Below are 23356 nucleotides of genomic sequence, written 5' to 3'. Positions count from 1 at the left end.
GAGTGTAGGGGTGGACTCTAGGCTGTCAATCTGGAGATAGTCAATGAGAGTTCTGTGTGGGCATGGCCTTCTGAGAATTCTGGGAAATCTGGTACTTCCTCCTTGGAGGTAGAAGCTCTCCCCCCCCCCCCACCCCAGACATTGCAGAAGACAAGCCACATGGACGCAACCAGGCCTTGGAAGCTAGAGAAGCCACAGAGAGACTCCTGCCAGCACCGAGATGTTTTCAATGACACTGGATCCACTGGCCTGTGATCTTCTACATTCGGCATCATTGCATGTATTTCATGAGTCTGAAGAGGACTTTATAGATTGGTATCAGACATATGGGCTAATATAAGACTTATGGACTTGATCTGATCTGGACTAGGATGTTTTCTCAAGGTTCAATTGTTCTTGTATATAAATCTCTTTCTTATACACATATGTGTGTCCATGGATTTTTCTCGTCTACCCAGACTAACACACCAGGTCTACCTTACAAATCTGGTTAGACCAGAGCATGTACACTGGTACCAATAGGAGCCCTTCACACCCAGACTTCAGGACAGATAAGCCCCTCAGACCAATCATGAGAGTAGAGATACCATGAGGGTGGGGGAAGTTGGGGGAGAAAGGAGGAACCGATCGCAATGATTGATATACAACAGTCACTGCCCAGGGGAATGAACAACAGAAATGTGGGTGAAGGGAGCTAGCAGATAGTGTAAAATATGAAAATAATTTATAAATTATCAAGGGGGGAGGGGAAAAAAGAGGAGCTGCTACCAAGGGTTCAAGTAGAAATAAAGTGTTTTGAAAATGATGATAGCAATATATGTACATATGTGCTTGATGCAATTGATGTATAGATTGTGATAAGAGCTGTATGAGCCCCAATAATATGTTTAATTTTTTAAAGCATAACAGGAATATATTATTTACCAATATGCAGCTATAAGAAGAATTAGGTGAGGAAGACGGGATACATGACTAGAACCCTATTGGATTCTTTTATAAGCCTTTTTAAAACTCTATGAATGCATGACTTTAATAAAATTAAATTCGACTTGGAAAAAAAAAAAGAAAAATCTCACTCGCATGCTCAACACAGGAATATGGGCCTTGGAAAAATTGAGTTTCAAAGGGGTTACCTGTTGAATGGGGGACAAGTAATGAAACCATCTTGGAGAAATAATATTACTAGACATAAAAATCAGTGGTAAATGAAAAATCCAGGGATCAGTGACCCAGGAGCCCAGAGAAGGACTCTGCTGCCTTCTCCATCCCTCTCTTCACAAATGTCATTCCTGTGAGTCATTTACTCCAGTGACTTTGAGAAACAAGCTCATTCATAAAAGATTTGGTAAGGGAACTAAACAATGATTACCGTTTTGTACAGACACACAAACAGACACACACTGAAGCATTATTCAAGGGGTGCTTTGAAAATGTTCAATTTCAAGAAGGTGTTAGCAGCTGGTGATTGCTTGCTAACCTAAAGGTTCGTGTTTTAAACTCACTCAATGGCTCTGCAGACGACACTGTCTGGTGATCTGCTTCTGTGAAGATGGCATGACAGCTGAGAAAAACTCACAAGAAGTTCGACTCTGTAATCCACAGGGTGCCGTGAGTCAGGTTCTGACTCTCTGACAGATAACAGCAGCATACATAGGGAACATGAAGAAAACAAGCAGATGAAATGAATTTTTGCGTGTAATCAGGCTTTGGATTAGGAAAAATGGTTTAAGGCAGGTGAACTTCCTCAAAGAGAAAACAAAATTGTTCTTCTTAGTGGGTGTATTAACTGGAAGAGTAAACATGTGAAAGTAAGAGGAAACAACAAAAAGCTTAAATACATATGCTATGTACTTCAAAACCTATATATAGTTCTATATAACCTATATATCTATATAAGCGGTTCTTAACCTGGGGGTTGCAACCCCTTTGGGGGGGTTGAATGATCCTTTCACCGGGGTTGCCGATTCATAAAAGCAGCAAAATTACAGTGATGAAGTAGCAACGAAAATAATTTTATGGTTGGGGGCCACCACAACATGAGGATCGGTCTTAAAGGGTTGCGGCATGAGGAAGGTTGAGAACCACTGATCTCTATGATATTTGAATTGTTTCTTGAGTTTGCAATCCTCTATGCAGAAAATAATGAAACTGGCAAGAACGTCCTTAAGAATGAGGGGTTGGAGGTGAGCTTAAAGGCACTGGCAATGCTCGTATTCTGTCGCTAAGAAATACTAAGGTGACAGAGACATCAATTCACCAGTACGTCCAATAGGTATATTATTTTTTTTAAAGACAAAAAATTAGCATAATAGGTGGCAATAGAACATGAAAAGGGAGGGTAGTTGGTATAAAACAGTAAAATTAAAAATGAATATGAGAACAAAAGCTTGTAAAAGAGAATTCTGGGACCAGATAATGAATACGAATTGAGAAATGAAATGCTTACGGAAGACTGTACAGACTAGGGTTTCATGAAAGCATAGAATCCAGTGGAGCTGGTTTAAGGAGAGGGGATTAAAAAAAATAAGGTATTGCAGTACAGTGAATTATTTAATATTGTTCTTTTACTCACAGCTTTTGCTACTCCCACAAAAGCACCTCCATTTTCCAGATGGGTCTGGGCAAGAAGATGGGAGAAGATACTACTTGGATTCTATGATTCGGTTGTGAGTGGTTGCTAATGGAGTTAATTGTGATTGCCATTCTTCCGAACCATCTCAGAAGCAGGTTTGGGGGATTTTACTCCCAGTAAGAGAAGAGACATTCTTTGGACCCTAAAATACTTGTACATTGAACCTCCTTGATCTGGGAGACAGCTCTGACACCAGAGAAGTAGAGGAACAGCAACACAGAGTCCAAAGGCAGAGAGAGCACGAGGTACTTTCCAGCTCACAGTGCAAGTACAGCTGAGTGTCTTTGTGCAGGAGGCTGACTTGTGGAGTGGAACGCTTCATGACACTTAATTGGGGGAGCTGGGTTTGACCCATGGCACTGTACCTGAGAGCCTTTGAGTTGAGGCTTACAGAGGAGTTGCATACCTCTTGGACACTTATTGGCAGCCCTAAAATAGACTAATATTTCCTGAGTAGGGCAGAGGCCAGGTTAAGAGGCTCAAGGCCCAAGGGCACAGCAGAGAAAAAACTGTCCTGACTAAATAACTTTATCCTGAGCATTTTTTACCTAAATTGTGACTTGTTAACTTCCCTAATAAGTATCTTAATTGTGGTCATTTTCTGTGAGTTCTGCATGGCCATTGCAATGAATTATTAAACCCAGGTAAAAAGGCGAGAGTGCTGTGGGAAGGACAGTCTGTATCAGAATTGATAAGGTAGGTTGGAGGGCAGAGGCATGCCTGCTTTCTGCCTTGGAGCAGTGGACCTCAGTAGCTAGAGGAGTTTCTATGTGGCCCCCATGCCAATTTTTAAAAGCTGTTAATGTCTGTTAGAGCCAAACAGTGGAGGAAAGAAACTATGGTTTGAGCTTTCTGGAATGACTTCAAAAGCCATGATGAACATCCCAAGGGAGCTACTTTTTCTTCTAAAATGAGGAAGCAGGACATTCAGGGAAGATCACAAAAACTATAGACTTTGACAGAAGTCCAGGTCAATAGAGGTAGAAACAATAAAATAAATGATCTCTATCTTACTTGCCCACCACTTATTAGTTTGTCACATTGTGGGGATATATGTGTTGTTATGATGCTGAAATTATGCCACCGGCATTTCAAATACCAGGAGGGTCACCATGGGAGGCATGTTTCAGCAGAACTTCTAGATTATGATGGATTAGGAAGAATGGCCTAGCAAGCTACTTCTGAAAGTTAGCCAGTGAAAACCTTATGGACTAATAAGACAGTGCTTGAGACAGTGCTTGAGGCTGAGCCTCCTGTTAGAAGGTATTCAATACCCACAGTGGCTACAACAATGAACTTGAGCATACCAATGACTTTGAAGATGGTGTAACACAGGACAATGTCTTATTTTATTGTACATGGGGTAGCCCTGAATTGGAGTCAATTCAATGGCAGCAAAAGCAACCACCACAGCATTTCCCCACCCACCCTCACTTTTATATTCTAAATCTCACCATGAGTGAATTACAATGGCAGCGGAGTCTTCAGCTCTTTGGCGTTCACCATTCAGAAGGAGTCCAGACAGAAGGAGAAGGAAAGTCTACGGTATTCAGCTGAGTCTTCATTGGAATAGACGTGACAAAAGAAAACACCCAGGACAAAAAAACCACAAAAATCAATAAAACCAGTTCTTCCGAAGTTTCAACATTCACTGTCAGTTCCATCCAAAGAGCAAAAGGACTGGTGTACAAGAATTGAAAAAAATATGTTTACAATAAGGGTAAGGACTATTTTAAAGCTGTCCCTTTTCATTTTGAAATTTATTTTAAAACTGTGATATGATTACTTGTGTGATATTATTTCCGTATTATTGCTGCTCAAGACAGCAGTAAGAAAGTTGCTTGACATTGGCTGGTGTGCATGATCAAGTACTGGTAGAATTGTTTTAGATGCAATTATGGTGATGATTTATTAAAAACAAGCTTTAAAGGTGATTTAACCATGGGGGTGGGGGTGGGGATTGCTCTAAGATAGATGTGGTGCTGATGGTACAATTCCCCTTGATATGATTGAGCAATTTAAATATTTAGTTGTATAATATGTAACTTGTGTGCCAATAAAAATGTCAAGGGAAACAATACTTACAACAAAAAATAGAAACCAACAATGTTGAGCTGACTAACTCATGCCAATTCCATTGGTGTCAGAGTAGAACTGTGCTTTTTGGGTTTTCAATGATTGAGCTTGTTGAAGTGAATTCCCCAAGATTTTCTTCTGAGGTGCCTCAGGGTGGGCTTGAACCTCTAGCCTTTGGGTTAACTGTTGTATCATCTGAGGACTTAGGATAATGAAACCCTCAACAACAGCAACAAACCCCTACCATTGGGTTGATTCCCACTCAAAGTAACCCTATATAGGAGCTTCCAGTTTTGTAAATCTTTATGAGAGCAGACAGCCTCAGCTTTCTCTCTTGGGAAAAATAATGGATTTGAGACATCAACCTTTTGGTTTATAATCCAGCATAGTACTGATAAGTGGTCCTAAAACCATTCTTAAGGAGTCAGTCTGACACCAATCCTATTGTGCCAATATCTGCAAGCATTGCTGGGTTTGGGGGCCAACATGACAGAATGTGGCAGATAGTGATTAAATCTGGTACACATCTCTCTAGATGATTGATCAAATAAATCAATAGTAAATACACAGCAGAGTTCTCAAAACTGGTCTGCAGGGAACAAACAAAGGAAAGAGCTGGAATGAGGATGACTGAAGTGGAAGCAAAAGCTGTCACCATTCTTGAGGTGTTTGCTTATTTCTCTCACCTCCAAGCTTGTTTCAGAGGCACATGCAGTGAAGGTAGGGGCCAGGACTTTGGTCCTCTACACAGGAAAGTGGAACAGGATTTAGACACATATCTGGACTCTCAATGTGTGATGCTGTTTACAAAAGCATAAGGCTAAAATACAATTTTAAAAACCTGCTTACAAGGAAAGAAAACAAGGAAATTTGCTTGTTTCAGCCTAGGCTCTGGCCAGTTTGTGCGTGTGTGTGTGTGTGTGTGTGTGTGTGTGTGTGTGTGTGTGTAAAAAGTCTCTGGAGAATTTATAAACATATGCCTGACATCTCACGGGTGGGTAAATTCAAATGACCTTTCATGTGGTATGAGGTGGCTCAAGATCAGAAAAAGTGCCCAGGGATGTTTCTTTTATTTAGTTTTGGTGAAAATAGACAGAGCTGGACCTATCCCCATTCAACAGCTTCTACTTGAACAGCTCAGTAACACTGGCGACATTCTTCACGTTGTGTCTCCATTCTCACTGGCAGGAGTCCATCTCAACCCAGACCTCGCAGGATTTTAAAGCAACAACAAAAACAAACCTGTTGGCGGCCAGTCCTTGTGGACTCATAGTAATACTTTAGGGTAGAGTAGAACTGCCATGCCTTTTGTGAAGCAGCGGGGAGTTTTCAAGCCATCCACCTTTGGGTTAGCATCCGAGTTCTGAAGCACGTGAAGATTACTACAGATGAAGACAAAGGCCAAACCCATTGCTGTCGAGTTACTGCTAACTCATGGCAATGCCATGTGGTACAGTGTAGGACGGCACTGCAGGATTTTCTTGGCTGTACTCTTTTATGGCAACACATCACTAGTATTTTCTCCCATGGAGCCCAGCGGGGTTTGAACCACCAATCTTTGGTTACAAGTCCATTGAAAACTACTTGTGCCATCCAGAGAGCTATAGAGAGTCTTCAGAAAATACAACCTCGCAATCCCGAAATTATGAAGATGTAAACTGTCACAAAGAGGAGTCTTCAGAAATAAGCAGCAGTATCATTAGGGGTTCAAGGACTTTAAATCCATGATAGAAACAAATGTGTGAAAAATGACTAGACTGGTGAGGTTCAGGGAGTATGGCAAGGGTCAGACCAAGCCCAGGGATACATATAGTAGCCAACTGAAAAGGAGGGGGTAGAAAGAAAAAAAGAAATGGGTAGTGGTGGAACAGGTGGAATACTAACCCACTCAAGGGGAGGGTATTGTTTATATCTCCACAGGGAAAGAGGGACCAGACTTCAACCCGGTGCTCCAAGATGTGAATGCAACATTCCGGCATGAAGCAGGGATCCCCTAGAGAGGTCTGAGGGGCCGGTCCCAATCCCAGCGACATGGTCAGCTGCCCCTCCCCTCAGAAGAATTTATTTCACAGGACAGCACTGAAGTTACAGCTCCGGGAGAGGGACATGGCTGATGACAATGCATAGGAGGAAATGAAAGGGGATGAAGAGAGAGTGGAGCATCTCCTGGCCCACCAAGCCTTGAGGACAATATCCCTTCTCAGAGCAGCCAATGCACAGAGAAGACCATATGGCCAGCCCCACTAGGAGACACAACATCCCTCACTGACCCATAGCCTTACAGGGGACAACATTGGAGACACAGTGTGGGAATTGCACCCAATCTGACCCCAACTAAAGTCATTCAACAGAACAGCAAGGGGAGTAGAGCAAGGAAATTCTGAGGGAGTACCAAAAATAGAGTTTGGGGCCAGGGCATGGCATGCTGTCAGACACTACCGGAAAACACTCCTAAAGGTCAATGGGCAGACCTTGAGCTATTTACAGGCCTTTCTTTTAATCATTGGTTTTTTGTTGTTGTAGTTGTTTTGCTTTGCTCTGTCTTGTTTTTTGTGCATATTATTATCTTTACTGATCTATCTAGATAAAATAGGTGGGATAAACAATCTGGATCTGGAAGAGAAAACAATGGGACCTACAGTTCTGGGGGGACATGAAAGAGGTGGAGGTGGGGGAAAGGAAGTGGTGTTAACAAACCCAGGGACAAGGGAACAACAAGTGATCCAAATCGGTAGGGGGTGTAGGAGGCCTGGTAGGGCTTGATCAAGGGCAATATAACTGAGAGGAATTACTGAAACCCGAATGAAGGCTGAGCATGATAGTGGGACAAGAGGAAAGTAAAAGGAAATAGAGGAAAGAACTTGGAGGCAAAGAACATTTATAAAGGTCTAAGTACAGGCATGAATATATGTAAATATATTTATATATGATGATGGGAAATAGATCTATGTATACATATTTATAGGTTTAATATTAAGGTAGCATAAGCACAGTGGGCCGCCACTCCAGTACTCCCTCAATGCAAGAACACTTTATTTTATTAAACTGGCATTCCATGATGCTCACTTTCCTGACATGATCGCTGAAGACAAAATGGGTACATAAGCAAATGTGGTGAAGAAAACTGATGGTGCCTGGCTATCAAAAGATATAGCAGCTGGGATCTTAAAGGCTTGAAAATAAACAAGTGTCCATTTAGCTGAGAAGCAACAAAGCCCACATGGAAGAAGCACACCAGTCTGCGTGATCATGAGATGTTGAATGTATCAGGTATCAGGCAACAAAGAACAAAAAATAATATCATTGTGAAAGAGGGGGAGCATTGAGTGGGGACCCAAAGCCCATCTGTAGGCTGGACATCTCCTTACAGAAGGGTTGCAGGGAGGAGAGGAGGCAGTTAGGTGCAGTGTAGCAACAATGACACATACAACTTTCCTCTAGGTCTTAATGCTTCGCGCCCCCAAACCCCCACTATCATAATCCAAATTCTATATTATAAATGTTGTGGTCTGTGGGAAAAAGTTATATTTCAACTAGCAAATCTGTTGTCTTCTTGCATGCAAGCTCAGTGGCATTGAAGTTTTGACAAGTGCTTGGAAGTCACTCAACCCACCAAATCCAAATAAGAGCAATGACTAAGGAGTCAATTCCAAGTCACAGGGACTCTACTTTCTTAGACTACACATCTTTATGGGAGTATACTGCCTCATCTCTTTCCTTTGAAGCCACTGGTGGGTTTGAACTGCAGACTTTATGGGTAGCGACCAATGTCTATCCCAGAGCATATTAGGCCCCTGTACAGGTATGCCCACTCTGCATTAGTTAAGTTTGCATATATTACCATCACCTTCAGTTTAGAAATAAAGCAAAACTTAATAAGATATAATGAACCCTGATCAGCGTTCTTAATCAAATACCTCAACCATCCATAAAAGCCCCTGTTTAAGGGTGACATTAAAACCAGCACAAGGACTACTGTCCTAACTAAGTGACTCTTCCCTTGGATGCCATGGCAGGGTTTGATGCACGGGAACTCTAAGGTCGGTGCACACTATGGAGATGAAACCTTAGAAGTTGTGGGTAGTAACAGGTACTTTTACTTCCTCTTCTTCTCTTCTATCATATCTTTTCAAGCTCTCTCTTTCCCCTTCATGTTTTTGTATCATTTTGGGTCAAACATTCAAATGTCTATTTTTCTTTTGATACTTATTTTTCTCATGATTCTTTTTGCCATAATCTAGTTACCTCCTTAACAAAGAGGGATGGAGAGTGAGGGGAACTCATCCTGGCCCACCAAGATCTGAGGATGATATTCCTGCTCAGAGTAGCCAGTGCACAGAGCGGACCATACGGCCAGCCTCACCGCGATACACAACATCCCTCATTGAACCATAGCGCTACAGGGGACAACATTGGAGACACAATGTGGGAATTGTTCCTAATCTGACTCCATCACATTGGGGTGAAACACTAAGGGCATGCAACAGAGCATCAAGGGGAGCAAAGTGATGAAATCCATGGGGAATAACAAAAATAGACTTTGGAAACAGAGTGTGGGTCCCCATCAGACTCGACTGGAAAACACTCCTAAAGGTCAAAAAACAGACCTGGAACTATTTATAGGCTTCTCCTTTTTTGTCACTGGCTTTATTTTTGTTGTTTTCATTTTATTATTTTGTTGTTGTTGTTTTATTGACTTTGCCTCATTTTGGCACTTATTAATGTTCTGCATATCTATCTAGATAAGATAGGCAGGATAAACAATTTGGAGATGAAAACAATGAGACTGACAGCTCCAGGGGGACATGGGAGAAGGGGAGGTGGGAGAAAGGAAGGGGGATGTCAACCAACCAAGGGACAAGGGAACAATAAATGAACTAAAATCAATGGAGAGAAGGTCATAGGATGACTAGTGGGGCTTAATCAAGGGCAATGTAGCAGCAAGGAATTACTAAACCTGAATGAAGGCTGAACATGGTGGTGGGACAAGAAGAAAGAACAAGGAGGCAAAGGACATTTATAGAGGTCTAAATATAGGCATGTACATATGTAAATATATTTATATATAAAACAATATGGAATAGATCTAAGTACTTATAGCTATATGTTAAGAATTAAGGTATCAGATGCACATTGGCCCTCAACTCAAGTACTCCCTGAACACAAGAACACTTTGTTTAAATAATCTGGCATTCTGTGATGTTCACCTTCCTGACATGATTGCTGAAGACAAAATGGGTGCATAAGTAAATGTGGTGAAGAAAGCTGATGGTGCCCGGCTATCAAAAGATATAGCATCTGGGGTCTTAAAGGCTTGAAGGTAAACAAGTGGCCATCTAGCTGAGAAGCAACAAAGCCTGCAAGGAAGAAGCACACCAGCCTGTGTGATCATGAGGTGTCGATGGGAACAAGTATCAGGCATCTAAGACCCAGAACAAAATCATACCAATGTGAATGGGGGGTGGGATATGGAGTGTAGACCCAAAGCCCATTTGTAGACATTGAACATTCCCTTACAGGGTCACAAGGAAGAGACGAGTCAGTCAGAGTGCAGTATAGCAATGATGAAACATACAACTTTCCTCTAGTTCTTAATGTTTCCTTCCCACCATTATGACCCTAATTATACCTTACAAATCTGGTTAGACCAGAGCATGTACACTGGTACAGATAAGTTTGAAATACAGGGAATCCAGGACAGATAACCCCCTCAGGACCCATAATAAGAGTAGCGATACCAGGAGGATAAGGGGAAAGTGGGGTAGAAAAAGATCTACAAGGATCTACATATAACCCCCACCTTACAAATCTGGTTCGACCAGAGCATGTACACTGGTACAGATAAGAGTTTGAAATGCAGGAAATCCAGGAAATTTAAACCCCTTAGGATCAATAATAAGAGTAGCGATACCAGGAGAATAAGGGGAAAGGGGGGTAGAAAAAGATCTACAAGGATCTACATATAACGCCCGCCCTGGGGCAATGAACAACAGCAAAGTGGGTAAAGAGGGACATTGGACAGTATAAGACAGGACAAAATAATAATAATAATTTATAAATTATCAAGGGTACATGAGGGAGTGTGGTTAGAGGGAGGGGAAAACACGAGGAGCTGATACCAAGGGCTCAAGTAGAAAGCAAATGTTTTGAGAATGATGATGGAAACAAATGCACAAATGTGCTCGACACAATGGATGGATGTATGGATTGTGATAAGAGTTGTACAAGCCCCTAATAAAAGGATTTAAAAAAAGAGATGTAAGAGCCCCCAATGAAAGTATTTAATAAAAAAGAAATTGTAATATAAAAAGTCATATTGTAATTAATTATATTACAAATCATTTGTAATTTGCATTACAATTTATAATTTGCAGTTGTCAAATAAAGTTGACCATATATATGTATATAAATATATATGCAAAGTGGAATAACAATGACAATTCATGGTACAGCCAATTACTGGCTAGAAACAGGGTTGGGGGCCACTGGAGCCAGACTGATCTAGCTTTCCATTCTAGCTTTAAACCCATGTAATCTTTACCAAGTTACTTAACATCTCTGCATCTTACTTTCTTCATCATTTTAGGCAGCTACCGATGAGAAATTCATGTCGAGTACTTAGCACATGCTTCAACTATAATGAATCTTGAATAAATGTTAGTCATTTTATCAACAACAGCCAACCAAACCCTGGTGATTCTAAATTCCTGTAAATCAATGAATTCAAAGCCCTTTGTGCATTTATATAGAGCCCAGCTGTGCACGATAGTTTAACTAATTGATTCTCTCATTTAAAATTTCTCTACCAACTTCCACAGAAGATTTTAGATGATTAGTGTGTGTTTCTACTCTACATTAATTATAAAGAATATAATAGGACAAAATATAGATTTTCTTCCCGTATACTTCTTCAGAATGCTAAATAATTACTTAAAAGTTGCCTTTGAGCTCATTAACTCTTTCTTCTTCAACTTGATGCATCTTGTATATTGAAAGAGCTCAATAAGTTTATTTTGATTTTAAATTAATTCATGTTAGAATCATTGTTAACAGATGTGACAGTGGTTGTAAAGGTCCAATTCAATCACATAAACCTGCTAGTTGCTTCCCGTTCAGAGGGACCCTGTAGGATAGGGTAGAACTTCCATAGCATTTCACAGGTTGGAATCTTTATGGACAAAGACCGCTACATCTTTGTCCTGCAGAGCAGCTGGTGGGTTTGAACTCAGCACCAGGCCTCTTCAGAAACAGTCTCACCACCTGCCCACTGCCATTAAGTCGATTCTGACTCAGCAACCCAACAGGGCAACGTAGAACTGCTCCTTCGTGTATCCAAGCCTGTGAATCTTTAGAGGAGCAGACAGTCTCAGCTTTCTCCTGCAGTGGGCAGGTGGTTTCCACACTGATGCTTTACCCACCGCACCACCAGCCTCTCTAGACTCCATCTAGGCCATGTTTCAGCTCACACACGTCTTTTTCAGCTCTTGTCTATAAGACTCTAATGATGGAAATGCACTGTTTTAGGAAGCAGTGCATTCTTGTTGCCTTTTGAAAATTTAATGTGGATCAGTTCTCTCCCCAGGCTTATCTTGAGGTGACACAGAACTTCTTCCCATTCGCAAATGGAAGTTCCAGTTTTATACAACCTCACTAAGTACATTTTACTTAAGTTTCCCTGGTGGGGTTGGTGAACCAATGAAGAGAAGTTAGATGTCTCAAAGCAAAATTTAATGTAGGTCTTTATTACATGTATTTGATTCCCAAAACCTCTTTCTAGTCATTCTAGCATTATTGCTTCTCTTTTCTTCTTGTGGCCTCAAGTCTGACTCTAAGTCCCTTAGCATTTTAGAGAAATTCAGCTCATGGTCTCAGCTGGTGCACTTCATAGAATGAAACAGACCTAAGGTGAAGCTCATCTTCTTAGAAAGCATTGTTAACTTCTGTTATTTCATGAGCACTGTCTGTCAAGATAGTTACCTAGGAGATACTGCTTTTTTTTTTCTTTGCTAAGGTGAGGGTGTGATTACAGAAGAGGGGCATTTGTGATAGTACTATAAAATGAACCCCCTCTATTTTATGCTTAATTCAAATATTTGGTAATGGAGTGTTCTGAAAGGAATTTTATTTTAATAAGTGTTGACATTGCTCCTAAGTGTTTCCTGGTGTGATTTTTTAGATGGAATGAATTTACGATGAAGGCATCATTTTAAAATACAACAGTCAGTGTTGTTGTTATTAGATGTCCTTGAGTCAGTCCTGACTCATATTAACCTTACGGACAGCAGAAAAAACAAAACAGTTTTAAAACCAAACAGTGCCCACTCCTCTGATGGGCTCACACTTGTGATGTTTGTGCTCATTGTTGCAGCCACTGTGTCAATCCATCCTGTCCAGGGCCTTCCTCTTGTTGTGCTGCCCCGCTACTAGACCTTCTCCAGGGACTGGTCTCTCCTGACAAAATATGTCCAAAGGATGTAAAGCGACTTCTCACCATCCTTGCGTCTAAGGAGCATTCTGACTGTTCTTCCAAAGACAGATTTGTTTTCCTTTTGACAGCTCATGGTACTTCCAATATTCTTCTCCAGCATCCTAAGTCAAATGCACCGGTTCTTCTTCTGTTTTCCTTATTCAAGGTTCAACTTTCATACATCTATGAGGCAATGGAAAACACCATGCCTACAGTCAGACTTACCGTAGTCCTCAAAGTAATACCCTCGCTTTTCAACACTTTATAGAAGTCTTGCATTGCAAGCAATGCATTGTTTGAGCTTTAGACTGCTGCCTCCATGAGCATTGATTGTGGGCCCCAAGAGACAAAATCCTTGCAACTTCAATCTTTTCTCCATTTATCATGATGCTATCTGTTGGGCCAGTTGTGAGGATGTTGGTCTTCTTGACATTGAGTTGTAACCCACACTGAAGCTGTGATCCTTGATCTTCAGCAGCAAGTGCTTCAAGTCCTCACTTTCAGCGAACAACACTGTGTCCTCTGCATCTGGCAGGTGTTAATAAGCCTCCTCCAATCTTGATACCACATCCTTTACTACATATTCCAGCTTCTCTAATTATTTGCTCAAAATGCTCAATGGTTTTATAATATTTACAGACCTGTACCATAATCACCACTATTTATTCTTCAGACATTTCCATTATTCCAAATGAAAGCCGGACACATTAACAATCACCCTCCATTTTTTTGAAGGGACCTGGTGGTACAGTGGTTTGAACCTACCAGCCACTCCCCAGGAGAACGACGTGGTAGTCTGCTTCCTTAAAGATTTACAGCCTTAGACAACTCACAGGGGCGGTTCGACTCTGATAGCGTTGCTATGAATCAGAACTGGACTCAGCTGGCAATGAGTTTAGCTCATTTCAGTCCTGCATTTATCCTTCCTCTTGACCTTTGGCAATCACGATTTTTTTTGTTCTCTATAGATCAGCCTATTCTGGACATTTCTTAGAAATGGAAGCAGATAATATGTGGTCTTTTGCATTTGGATAGCTTTCAATTAGCATAATATTTTCAAGATTCATCCACACTAGCAAAAATCAATATTTCATTCCTTTGAATTGCTGAAAAATATTCCATTGTAGGATATACCATGTTTTGTTTTTGTATTCATGGGTTGATGGACATCTGGATTATTTCTACATTTTGGCTATTACGAATCATGCTGCTCTGAACATTTATGTACAAAGATTTATATGGACAAATGTATTCCTTTCTTGTGCCTCTGTATCGAGAGTGGAATCGTAGTGTCGTATGGTAATGCCATGGTTTGCAATGTGAAGGACGCCACACTGGCTCCTAAAGCGGTTGTAGCAGTTTGCATTTCTTACCGGCAGTGGATAAGGGTTCCCACATCTCCATATCATCACCAACCCTTGTCATTACTTGTCTGTGTTCTTCTTTTAAGGTGGATATGAAGTGGCATTTCATTGTGGTTTTGATTTGCAGTTCCCTAATGACTTGGGACGTTGACTAATGCTTTTCCCATGTGCTTGTTGACATTTGTGTATCTTTTTGGATAAATATTCCTGAAAATCCTTTGTACAGTTTTCAATTGGGCTGCCTTTTAAAATTGTTGAGTTATTAGAATTTAAATATACTGGCTAAAAGTATTACTTTTAAATTTTTATCATCTATTTGGCTTTCAAAAATATTTCCCCATTCTGTGCACGGTCCAAAGAATAATTTATATTTAGGTGATACTTGCATTATTAAGAGGCTAAAAGCTTAAGGGTGGATATCATGTCTTCGCCTCTCTCCTGGATTTATTCACATTTGGAAAAACCTGTGCTCCTAACAGCACTCTTAAATGAGTTTGTGGTGAAAGGGGAGGAGCCAGTACCTAGCAGAGTTACACTTATTAACTCTGGTGAAGGACTTACTAGAATGCACTCATTCATTTCTTTCTGAGTCTCCTCACTGCACTGACTGGCTGAGTCTCTTCTCTGGACTTTCAGATCAGTGACCTTCATTCTGCGGCCTGGAGACCTTGGGAGCTGTGAAGAAGCAGGAAGTGGCGTGTCTCTACACATGTTCTCCAGATTGTCTGGGCTGCATGCACTAAAGCAGCTACCATCACACCAAGACCACAGATTTTCATGGTACAAAGACGCTTCATGCTCTTTCAGTTAGGGACTCACCAAGATAAGTGGGAGAAAGTTATTTCACTTCAGTGTTGACTTCATAGTGTTTTTAATGGTACTGGGCTTTTCTATATAATTTACGCTATGAAATTGACTTACATACGCTTCCACTTAACATTATACAACATGCTGCTGCTGTTATTAGTTACCACGGCGTCAATTTTGACTCACGGCGATTCCATGCATTACAGAGTAGAACTTCTCTGTAAGGTTTTTTGGGTTTTTTTAGCTATGATCCTTATAATGTAGTATAACGCAAGGTCAGAGGTTCAAACCACCAGATACTTCAAGAGAGAAAGACGAGGCTACTTGTTCCCATAAAGATGTACAAAGCCTGGCAAATCTTATGTAGGGTCACTATGAGTCAGAGTGGGGCTTACTTCTGGCTTTACCTTCCATGGTACGATTGGATGTGTTCTGATCCTCAACCTTTAGGTCAGCCATCCACATAAACTGTTTGCACTTCTTAGGGATATTTTAGGTCGGCCGCCCACATAAACTGTGCTACATAGGAATCCTTTTATAGCATTTACTAGGAGTGCTTACCTGGAGGTTCATATAGGGGATTTCAACCTATTTCCCTCTCCTCCCCTAAGAGTATCTCTTTCTGTGCGATTTGCTGTCCTCTTTTCCAAGCATGTGGCTGGCGGGGGTTGGGGGTGCGGGGGTCCGAGAGGGATAGATCTGAAACCACAAGGGAAGTAGGCACACAGGCAACACTAGATCAGCCGAATCTACGCTGGTGGCCATGGCGATGACAGATGGGGACCTGCAGCTCCATGTCACTTACAATGGTCTATCACAATCATTGTGCAGTTGACATAAGATATTATCCATATCATATGGACTGCTTGCAAGAAAACCCCAAGCAATTCAGAAAATAGTTATCAGTGAATCAAGAGAATTCTAGCTGGGACTGCAGTTGAAACTAAGGAACCAAAGAGGGAATCTGTAGGAAGGAAACAAATACTTCAGGTAAAAGAAGAAGAAGAAGAAAAGGGCAGCGAGACTCTTTTCTGTAACTGGATAGGGAGCAGTCATAAACAAGAGTCTAACTTTACACTTACTGAGGAGGCTGGGCTGATCGTGTTCCTCAGCTCAGTTACTCCATCACTGTACGGACTAACCCAGATGGCTACAGACATGTGCATGACAAGCATGTGGATGCAGGGACCTGCTAACCAGCCGGACAGGACACAGTTATGAGTATGCAAAATAGTTCCATGAAAGATAGGGGAAAGGGGAAGTAAAAAGAAAAAGTAAGTGTGGGGCATTGATACGGACATGTGGTTGCAGTCAAGTTTGAAGAAAATTCCTAAATTCAAATAGCCATCAATACTACTACATTATAATATTCACATAGTGAATTCACAAAGGCAAATACTTTCATTATTGTTCAGGCAATACTCTCATGATGGGCAGGAGGCTGTTTTGAAACTGAAACTAAGGTGAATTGATTGTCTGCAGCATAGAAAAGAAGGGTGGGTCTCTGATACTTAGATCTCCGTCTAGCGCTAGAGTGAATAAAGCATCTCACACATACAAATTCTTAAGAGAAAACTGTACGTGCATATTATTATACTTCCATAAATTAAAAAATAATGCCCAAGATAATTTTGCGAATACTGGTAGACTCACACCATTTTCATTATGTGTTTTAGCTGTAGCATCTCCACTGTCCCACAGACAGTTCATCTTAGTTGATAACTGTAATTGACTGGGATACCACCTGGGTATAATTTAGTCCTACCGTGGTGGCTTGTCTGTTGCTATGATGCTAGAAGTAATGCTATGAGGATTTCAAATATCAGCAGGCTATTTCATATACCGATGCTGGACAGGTTTCATCAGAGTTTGCCTACTAAGAGATAGACTAAGAAGCCAGGCCTGATGATCTAGACCAGAAAGTTATCTGATGAAAATACTATGGACCACAACAGAATATTGGTTGATATCGTGTTGGAAGATGAACCCATGAGGTTGGAACACAATCAGAACAGACAGTGCCCGCGACACTGGCGTTGCCCATAGCCATGGTGGCGAAGGTAGCCCAAGACCGGGCAATGCTTTGCTCTGGTTGCCCTGAGTCAAAGCAAACTTGGGGCAAAGAGCCACACTACAAAATTGGTTGGGGGTGGTTGCATGGCAGGGTATGTGGAAGGAGTCTAGCCTCGGCCCATGATCAGCTATTCTGTCTGACACCGGAGGAGCAGGAGGAGTAAGCAGACCCAACTCAGAACCTGAAGCTCACCCAGTGAATGCAGGATGAACTGCATTTCTCGGGGACTTTCTAAGGTTGGCTTTCCGTTACCGTTAGTGCTTTTAAAAGTATGATTCAAGAGGCATTTATTTGGCTTATTTTACTTTCCAAATGTTAGGCTGTAATTTTTGAGGGAGCGAAGGAAGGACTCTGCTAAAGGGCAGCTCTACAAAAATTTGCATATTGACCGATTTCCCCCTTCTTCCCTCAGGCTGTCAGTATATCCTTCCTGCCGCCTTCCTCTGGAAAATACTTTCCCTGCTTAAAATAACCTTCTCCCATTCTTGAAGGGCGAGTCCCAATGAAACATGGGATGCAGCAGACGTCCATCTGCCCTGTGAGTGGCCGATGGGTGAATGACCGAGGGACTGATGGATTATAGACGAAGATTGCCATCGCTGATCACCACTGACACAGGGAAGCGTTTCCCTTTGGAAAAAAGATGCAAGCACTTCACCAGATTACGAACACAAAACACAGCTCCCGTTATAGCTTTATGGTTGACAAGTATTCCCGGGCTTTCTGCGTTTACATCTGTGTTTAAATTTTCAGTTGTGCGTTGACAGACTGGGATCCTTGATTCTTAAGCATCTATTTTTTAAACCCTTTCATTTTCTTTGACAAATTACAGCTCGGTGGCACAGATCGGTGGCATCCTATAGATTAGATTTCCACATGCAGGAAAACATCAGTCTCACATTAGAGTCGAAACGGGCTTATGGTTTTGCAGAGTGAAACGTGTACAAACCTTATGGTCCGCATCCTAATTAGCCCGCACTTACCGCACCATTTCACTCTCCAGTTCCGATTGGCGTCGACGCCGCGGCAGCGGAACCTTGAGTTCCTTGACCTTGTTTTCCTCCAAAATCGATCCTATATATAACGAAGGAAGCAGGTACAGAGAAAACACTCAAAAGGTGATTCACATGTCTTTGAGAGTACTGTTGGTTAACTGATCACACCACCGAGGTGAGAGGGCCGCGGCCGGTATGTGCATTCAGGTAATAGGAAGAGAACGGAATTATCCGTGGAGGCCCCAGTTCGTGACCTGATTTCTGCAGGCTCTTTACCTTTGACGACCTCATTTATTCAGAGGCAAAATGAGTAAGCTGCAGTAGACCAGTGATTCCCCCACATCCCCACAACACACACACACACACACACACACACACACACACACACACACACACACACACACTCACACACACACTTCTTGTCATTGGTGCCTCCCCTGAACCTTTTGTTTAAAAGAAATCTTATGCCAAAGCCAAACATGTTAATGTAGTCAGAATGCTGCTGCTGAGTTTAGGGAGGGAGGGCAGGTTTCAAACACTTCACAGAAAAGGAATTTGAAAGATAATGGAACTATTTCCACAAATGCTTCGAAGTTCCCTTGTGTGAACACACACACAAACACACACCCAGGAGGGTAAGTAAAAAAATATGCTATCAAAATTATATGAATCTTTATTAAACAAAAGCAGCAAAGATGTTCATACACTTCTTTTTGTGGCTTTGTTTTTCTTTGTGAATCCATTGAGGTTTGCTATGTAGACTGCATGTGGTGTATACATTTCTGGAGGTCATGCTTTAATCTCTCTAAACTTCCTCAAAAAATTCTGGGCTCTTTGATTGACACCACTTCAATATGGCAGTTTTGATATCCCCGAGGGACTCAGATTGGATCCTCGGGAAGAGTTCTTTGAGTTCAGAACCCCAAACAAGTTTGAAGGGACAACACTGGGGCTCCGGGGTGGGTGAGGTAAGGTTTACCAACAAAATTCACGTAGGATATCCCTTGATCCCCTGAAAAAGTCCTCAGGGCGCCTTTCCTTTTTGCTCCCCAATGCAGTTTAGGATTTGCTTAAAGTTTCTTCCTAATAAACTTCCATGATTGTCCTGTGAGAAAATCTACCAAGATGATCTGTTGGGAATTCCTCTAAACAGTCTCATTTGCTTCTGAGCTGCTGCTAAGATCTCCTTGGATGTCACTGTTTCCACTGGACTCGCTTGGAAGGCGTCCTCAGGAGACTTAGACAAGCGTATTACTGAGAGAACTGGTCTGCGCAGATATATTTTAAACACGTTTTTTTTTTCTTTCAAATAACCCGGTCCCTGTATAAACTAGAATCAGCGTAGCAATACTTTTTAAATTACTTTCTCCTAGGTCTGAGTATACTAGGGGCTTCAAAAATTTTGTGAAAAAAATGATAGAAAAAGAACATGGAAATTTTCCATGGACTTTTTGGAGCTTCCTTGTGTATATGTAACACGCAACAAAACATTTTCCATTTCTGCATTTTTATATGTACAATTCAGTGAGGCAAATTACATTCACCAGGACATGCTCCCATCACCATAAAGCTTCTGTTAAGGGTGATGGAACATTTTGCTAACAGGACAGTGATGGAGGCTACCTTTTCAGCTCTGAAATCACTAGACTAGCTGTTCCACAAGGCATGTCCTCATCTCAGGGCTGTTTTCTATGATTTAGTCTGTCTTTTCCATTAGACAGGCAAAGTGACTTACATTGGTCCAGCTAAAGTGGTATCCATCAACGTTCAACACAGGCATGATATAGAAATACAGATGATTCAACATTTTTCTCATGGCGGGGTCACTCCGATGAGTCAGGAGAACCTAAAAGACAAAGGCGACATTTCCCCCCTGAACCAATGGATCTCACAATACAGACTCTGAAAAATAAAACAAAAAAGTAAGAAATTCTTTCCATCTCTGAGAAATAAAAATATATTGGATTAGAAAGCAATCAGCATGAACCTTGGAAGCATTAAGACAAAACAAAACAAAGCTCATTTGACTGCCATCAAGTCAGTGCCAACTCACAGTGACCCTACACAACAGGGCAGGACCGCTCCTGCGAGTGTCAAGTTCCAGGAGGAGAAAGCTCCATTTTCCACCTTCGGAGTAGCCGGTGGTTTCGGACTGCTGACTTTTCAGATCGTAGCCTAATGCAGTAATCACTGCTTTTACCGGGTTTTCTTTTGAAAGCATTGTGGCTCAGTGAAATGTCAGTCACAAGAGGACAAATATTGTAGGATCCCATTGTACGAGATAGGCAAGTGTATAGAGGCCAGAGTTTATCAATGTTTATCAGGGACGAGAGGGAGGGTAAAAGGGAATCATGCTTATGGGGCAGAGTTAATTATGGTGAGTAATTCAGAAATGGATGGTGGTGATGCATGGATAAACACAATGTCTGTAACCGATGTTGTGAAATTGTAAGTGTAAAAAGTGTTGACTTCTTAAATGTTTTATTGTGTATATATTTTTATCACAATAAAATGATGAACAAAAGCAATCAGATACCATAAACATTCCACATTGACATTCCACATTCTAGATTGAAATTTTTGTCTTGAATTCTTTATGACCTATCATATTTTAGCAAAGCTGGTAAAATGCTAACTGGACAGCCTCTTGTCTGGCTAAATTTTGGGGCCGATTAAAAAGGCAACTATTTGTAGGCTTGAGGATAATCAGTTCCTTTTTAGATTATATACACATGTGGACAAAATATTTAACTATTTATTTGATAGTCCTATGAATCTTGGAAGAACACATAAACATGGGGAACAATGGTTGCCTTTGGGGAGCGGGACTAGGGAATAATACGTGAGAAAGAGAATGAATGACTTTTTGTTTGAACTCTTCGGCTTTTTTGTTTTTAATCACTTTATTGTGGGTTCATACAACTCTTATCACAATCCATCCATCCATCCATTGTGTCAGGCACATTTGTACATTTGTTGCCGTCATTAGTCTCAAAACATTTGCCTTCTACTTGAGCCCTTGGTATCAGCTCCTCATTTTTCACCATCCCTCTCCACACCCCCTCCCTCATGAACCCTTGATTATTTATAAATTATTATTATTTTGTCATGTCTTACATTGTCCGATGTCTCCCTTCATCCATTTTTCTGTTGTCCGTCCCCCAGGGAGGGGGTTATATGCAGATCCTTGTGATTGGTTCCCCCCTTTTACCCCATCTTCCCTCCACCCTCCTGGTATCACCACTTCGAGGAAGCATTTAAGAACTAGAGGAGTGTTGTATGTTTCATCGTTGCTACCCTGCACCCTGACTGGCTCATCTCCTCCCCACGACCCTTCTGTAAGGAGATGTACAGTTGCCCACAGATGGGTTTTGGGTCTCCACTCTGCATTCCCCCTCATTCATAATGATATGAGTTTTTGCTCCTTGATGCCTGATACCTCATCCCATTAATACCTCATGATCACAGAGGTTGGTGTGTTTCTTCCATGTGGGCTTTGTTGCTTCTCAGCTACATGGCTGCTTGTTTATCTTTAAGCCTTTAAGGCCCCAGAGGCTATATCTGTTGATAGCTGGGCACCATCAGTTTTCTTCACCACATTTGCTTATTATGCACCTGCTTTGTCTTCAGCAATCATGTCAGGAAGGTGAGCATCATGGAATGGCAGTTTAATAGAACAAAGTGTTCTTGTATTGAGGCAATATTTGGGACTCCTTAGATCTTTACCAGATTAAGAACACCATTCAAAGTAAAAGACTTCTAGCACATCAGCCTGTGTAATCATGAGGTGTTGCCGGGACCGGGCAACAGTCATCAGAAGGCCACAAACAAACAAACAAACAAACAAACAAACAAACAAACCATTTTTTGGAGAATAAGGGGGGTTGGAGCAGAGACCCAAAGCCCATTTGTAGACAATGGGACATCCCCTTACAGAGGGGTCATAGGGAAGGGATGAGTCAATCAGGGTGCAGTAAAACACCGATGAAACACAACATACTTCTCTGGTTCCTTGAGGCTTCCTCACCCCCCTCTATCATGACCCTGCTACTACCTTTCACTGCGGGCTCGACTGGAGCATGAGCACAAGTACAGATAATACATAAGAACTCACAACCCACGGAATCCAGAAACAGGAATGGAAGTAGCAATATCAGGTGGGAGGGGGAAAGGTGTGGCGAGGACGGAAGGGAGGGGGAACTGATAGTGATGATCTACACATAACTGCACCCCTCCCCTGGCCCCAGGGGGGATGAACAACAGAAGCCATGGGGGAAGGGAGCCAGCGGTTGGTGTGGGTTATGAAAATAATAATTTATAATTTATCCAAGGGCCATGGGGGTGAGGGTGGGAAGAGGAGCTGACACTAAGGGCTCAGTAGAAAATAAATGTCTAGAAAATAATGATGGCAACATATGTATAAATGTGTTTGATACAATTGATATATGGATTGTTACAAGAGTTTTAAAAGCCCTCAATAAAATGTTTAAAAAATAAAATAAAAGACTTCTTAGGAGATGTGCATATTGCCTTGAAAAATTTAATCATTGACATTTAATTCTTCTTTTACATATAACTAAGTAGCATTTCTACTACAAGCAATATTCTGAACATGCATTGGTAAGAATTCTATTCATAGAAATCTAATAATATAATTTAGTATTAGAAATAATCACCACATTGGAAGTAATATCAGTACAAGGAAATATTCAAGAACAGGAAAAGAGTTGTTCATAATTTTATCAAATATTAAAAATAAAAACAATTTAAATATTGGTGGGATTAACATACTTTGATAAATAATACAATTCTCCTGTTCTTTTGTTTAAGTCTCAGTAATAATTTATTGATGAAATAAATTCAATAGAACTTTCACGACTGCTTGCATTTCTCGTAACTTTTATTGCTTCAAGCTAGGGCAATCCCTACGATGTGGTCAAT

At 41.3% G+C, this 23356-nt stretch overlaps 1 protein-coding gene across 1 annotated transcript in view; it reads right to left on the bottom strand.

The window, feature by feature from the left end:
- The window catches only part of CPA6 (carboxypeptidase A6), a 370701-nt gene that overhangs the window by 52841 nt on the left and 294504 nt on the right, over window positions 1-23356 (bottom strand). The window contains exons 7-8 of the mRNA XM_075550660.1: window positions 20151-20261; window positions 18404-18494 (exon numbers count right to left, since the gene is read on the bottom strand). Of these exons, the coding sequence (XP_075406775.1) occupies window positions 18404-18494; window positions 20151-20261 (202 nt within the window). The remainder of the gene's footprint in view (window positions 1-18403; window positions 18495-20150; window positions 20262-23356) is intronic.

The sequence above is a fragment of the Tenrec ecaudatus genome, chromosome 5 (assembly GCF_050624435.1).
Source record: "Tenrec ecaudatus isolate mTenEca1 chromosome 5, mTenEca1.hap1, whole genome shotgun sequence".
Taxonomy (NCBI): domain Eukaryota; kingdom Metazoa; phylum Chordata; class Mammalia; order Afrosoricida; family Tenrecidae; genus Tenrec; species Tenrec ecaudatus.
The sequence above is the reverse complement of the archived record's forward strand: the minus strand, read 5'-3'. Positions and strand labels throughout refer to the sequence as shown.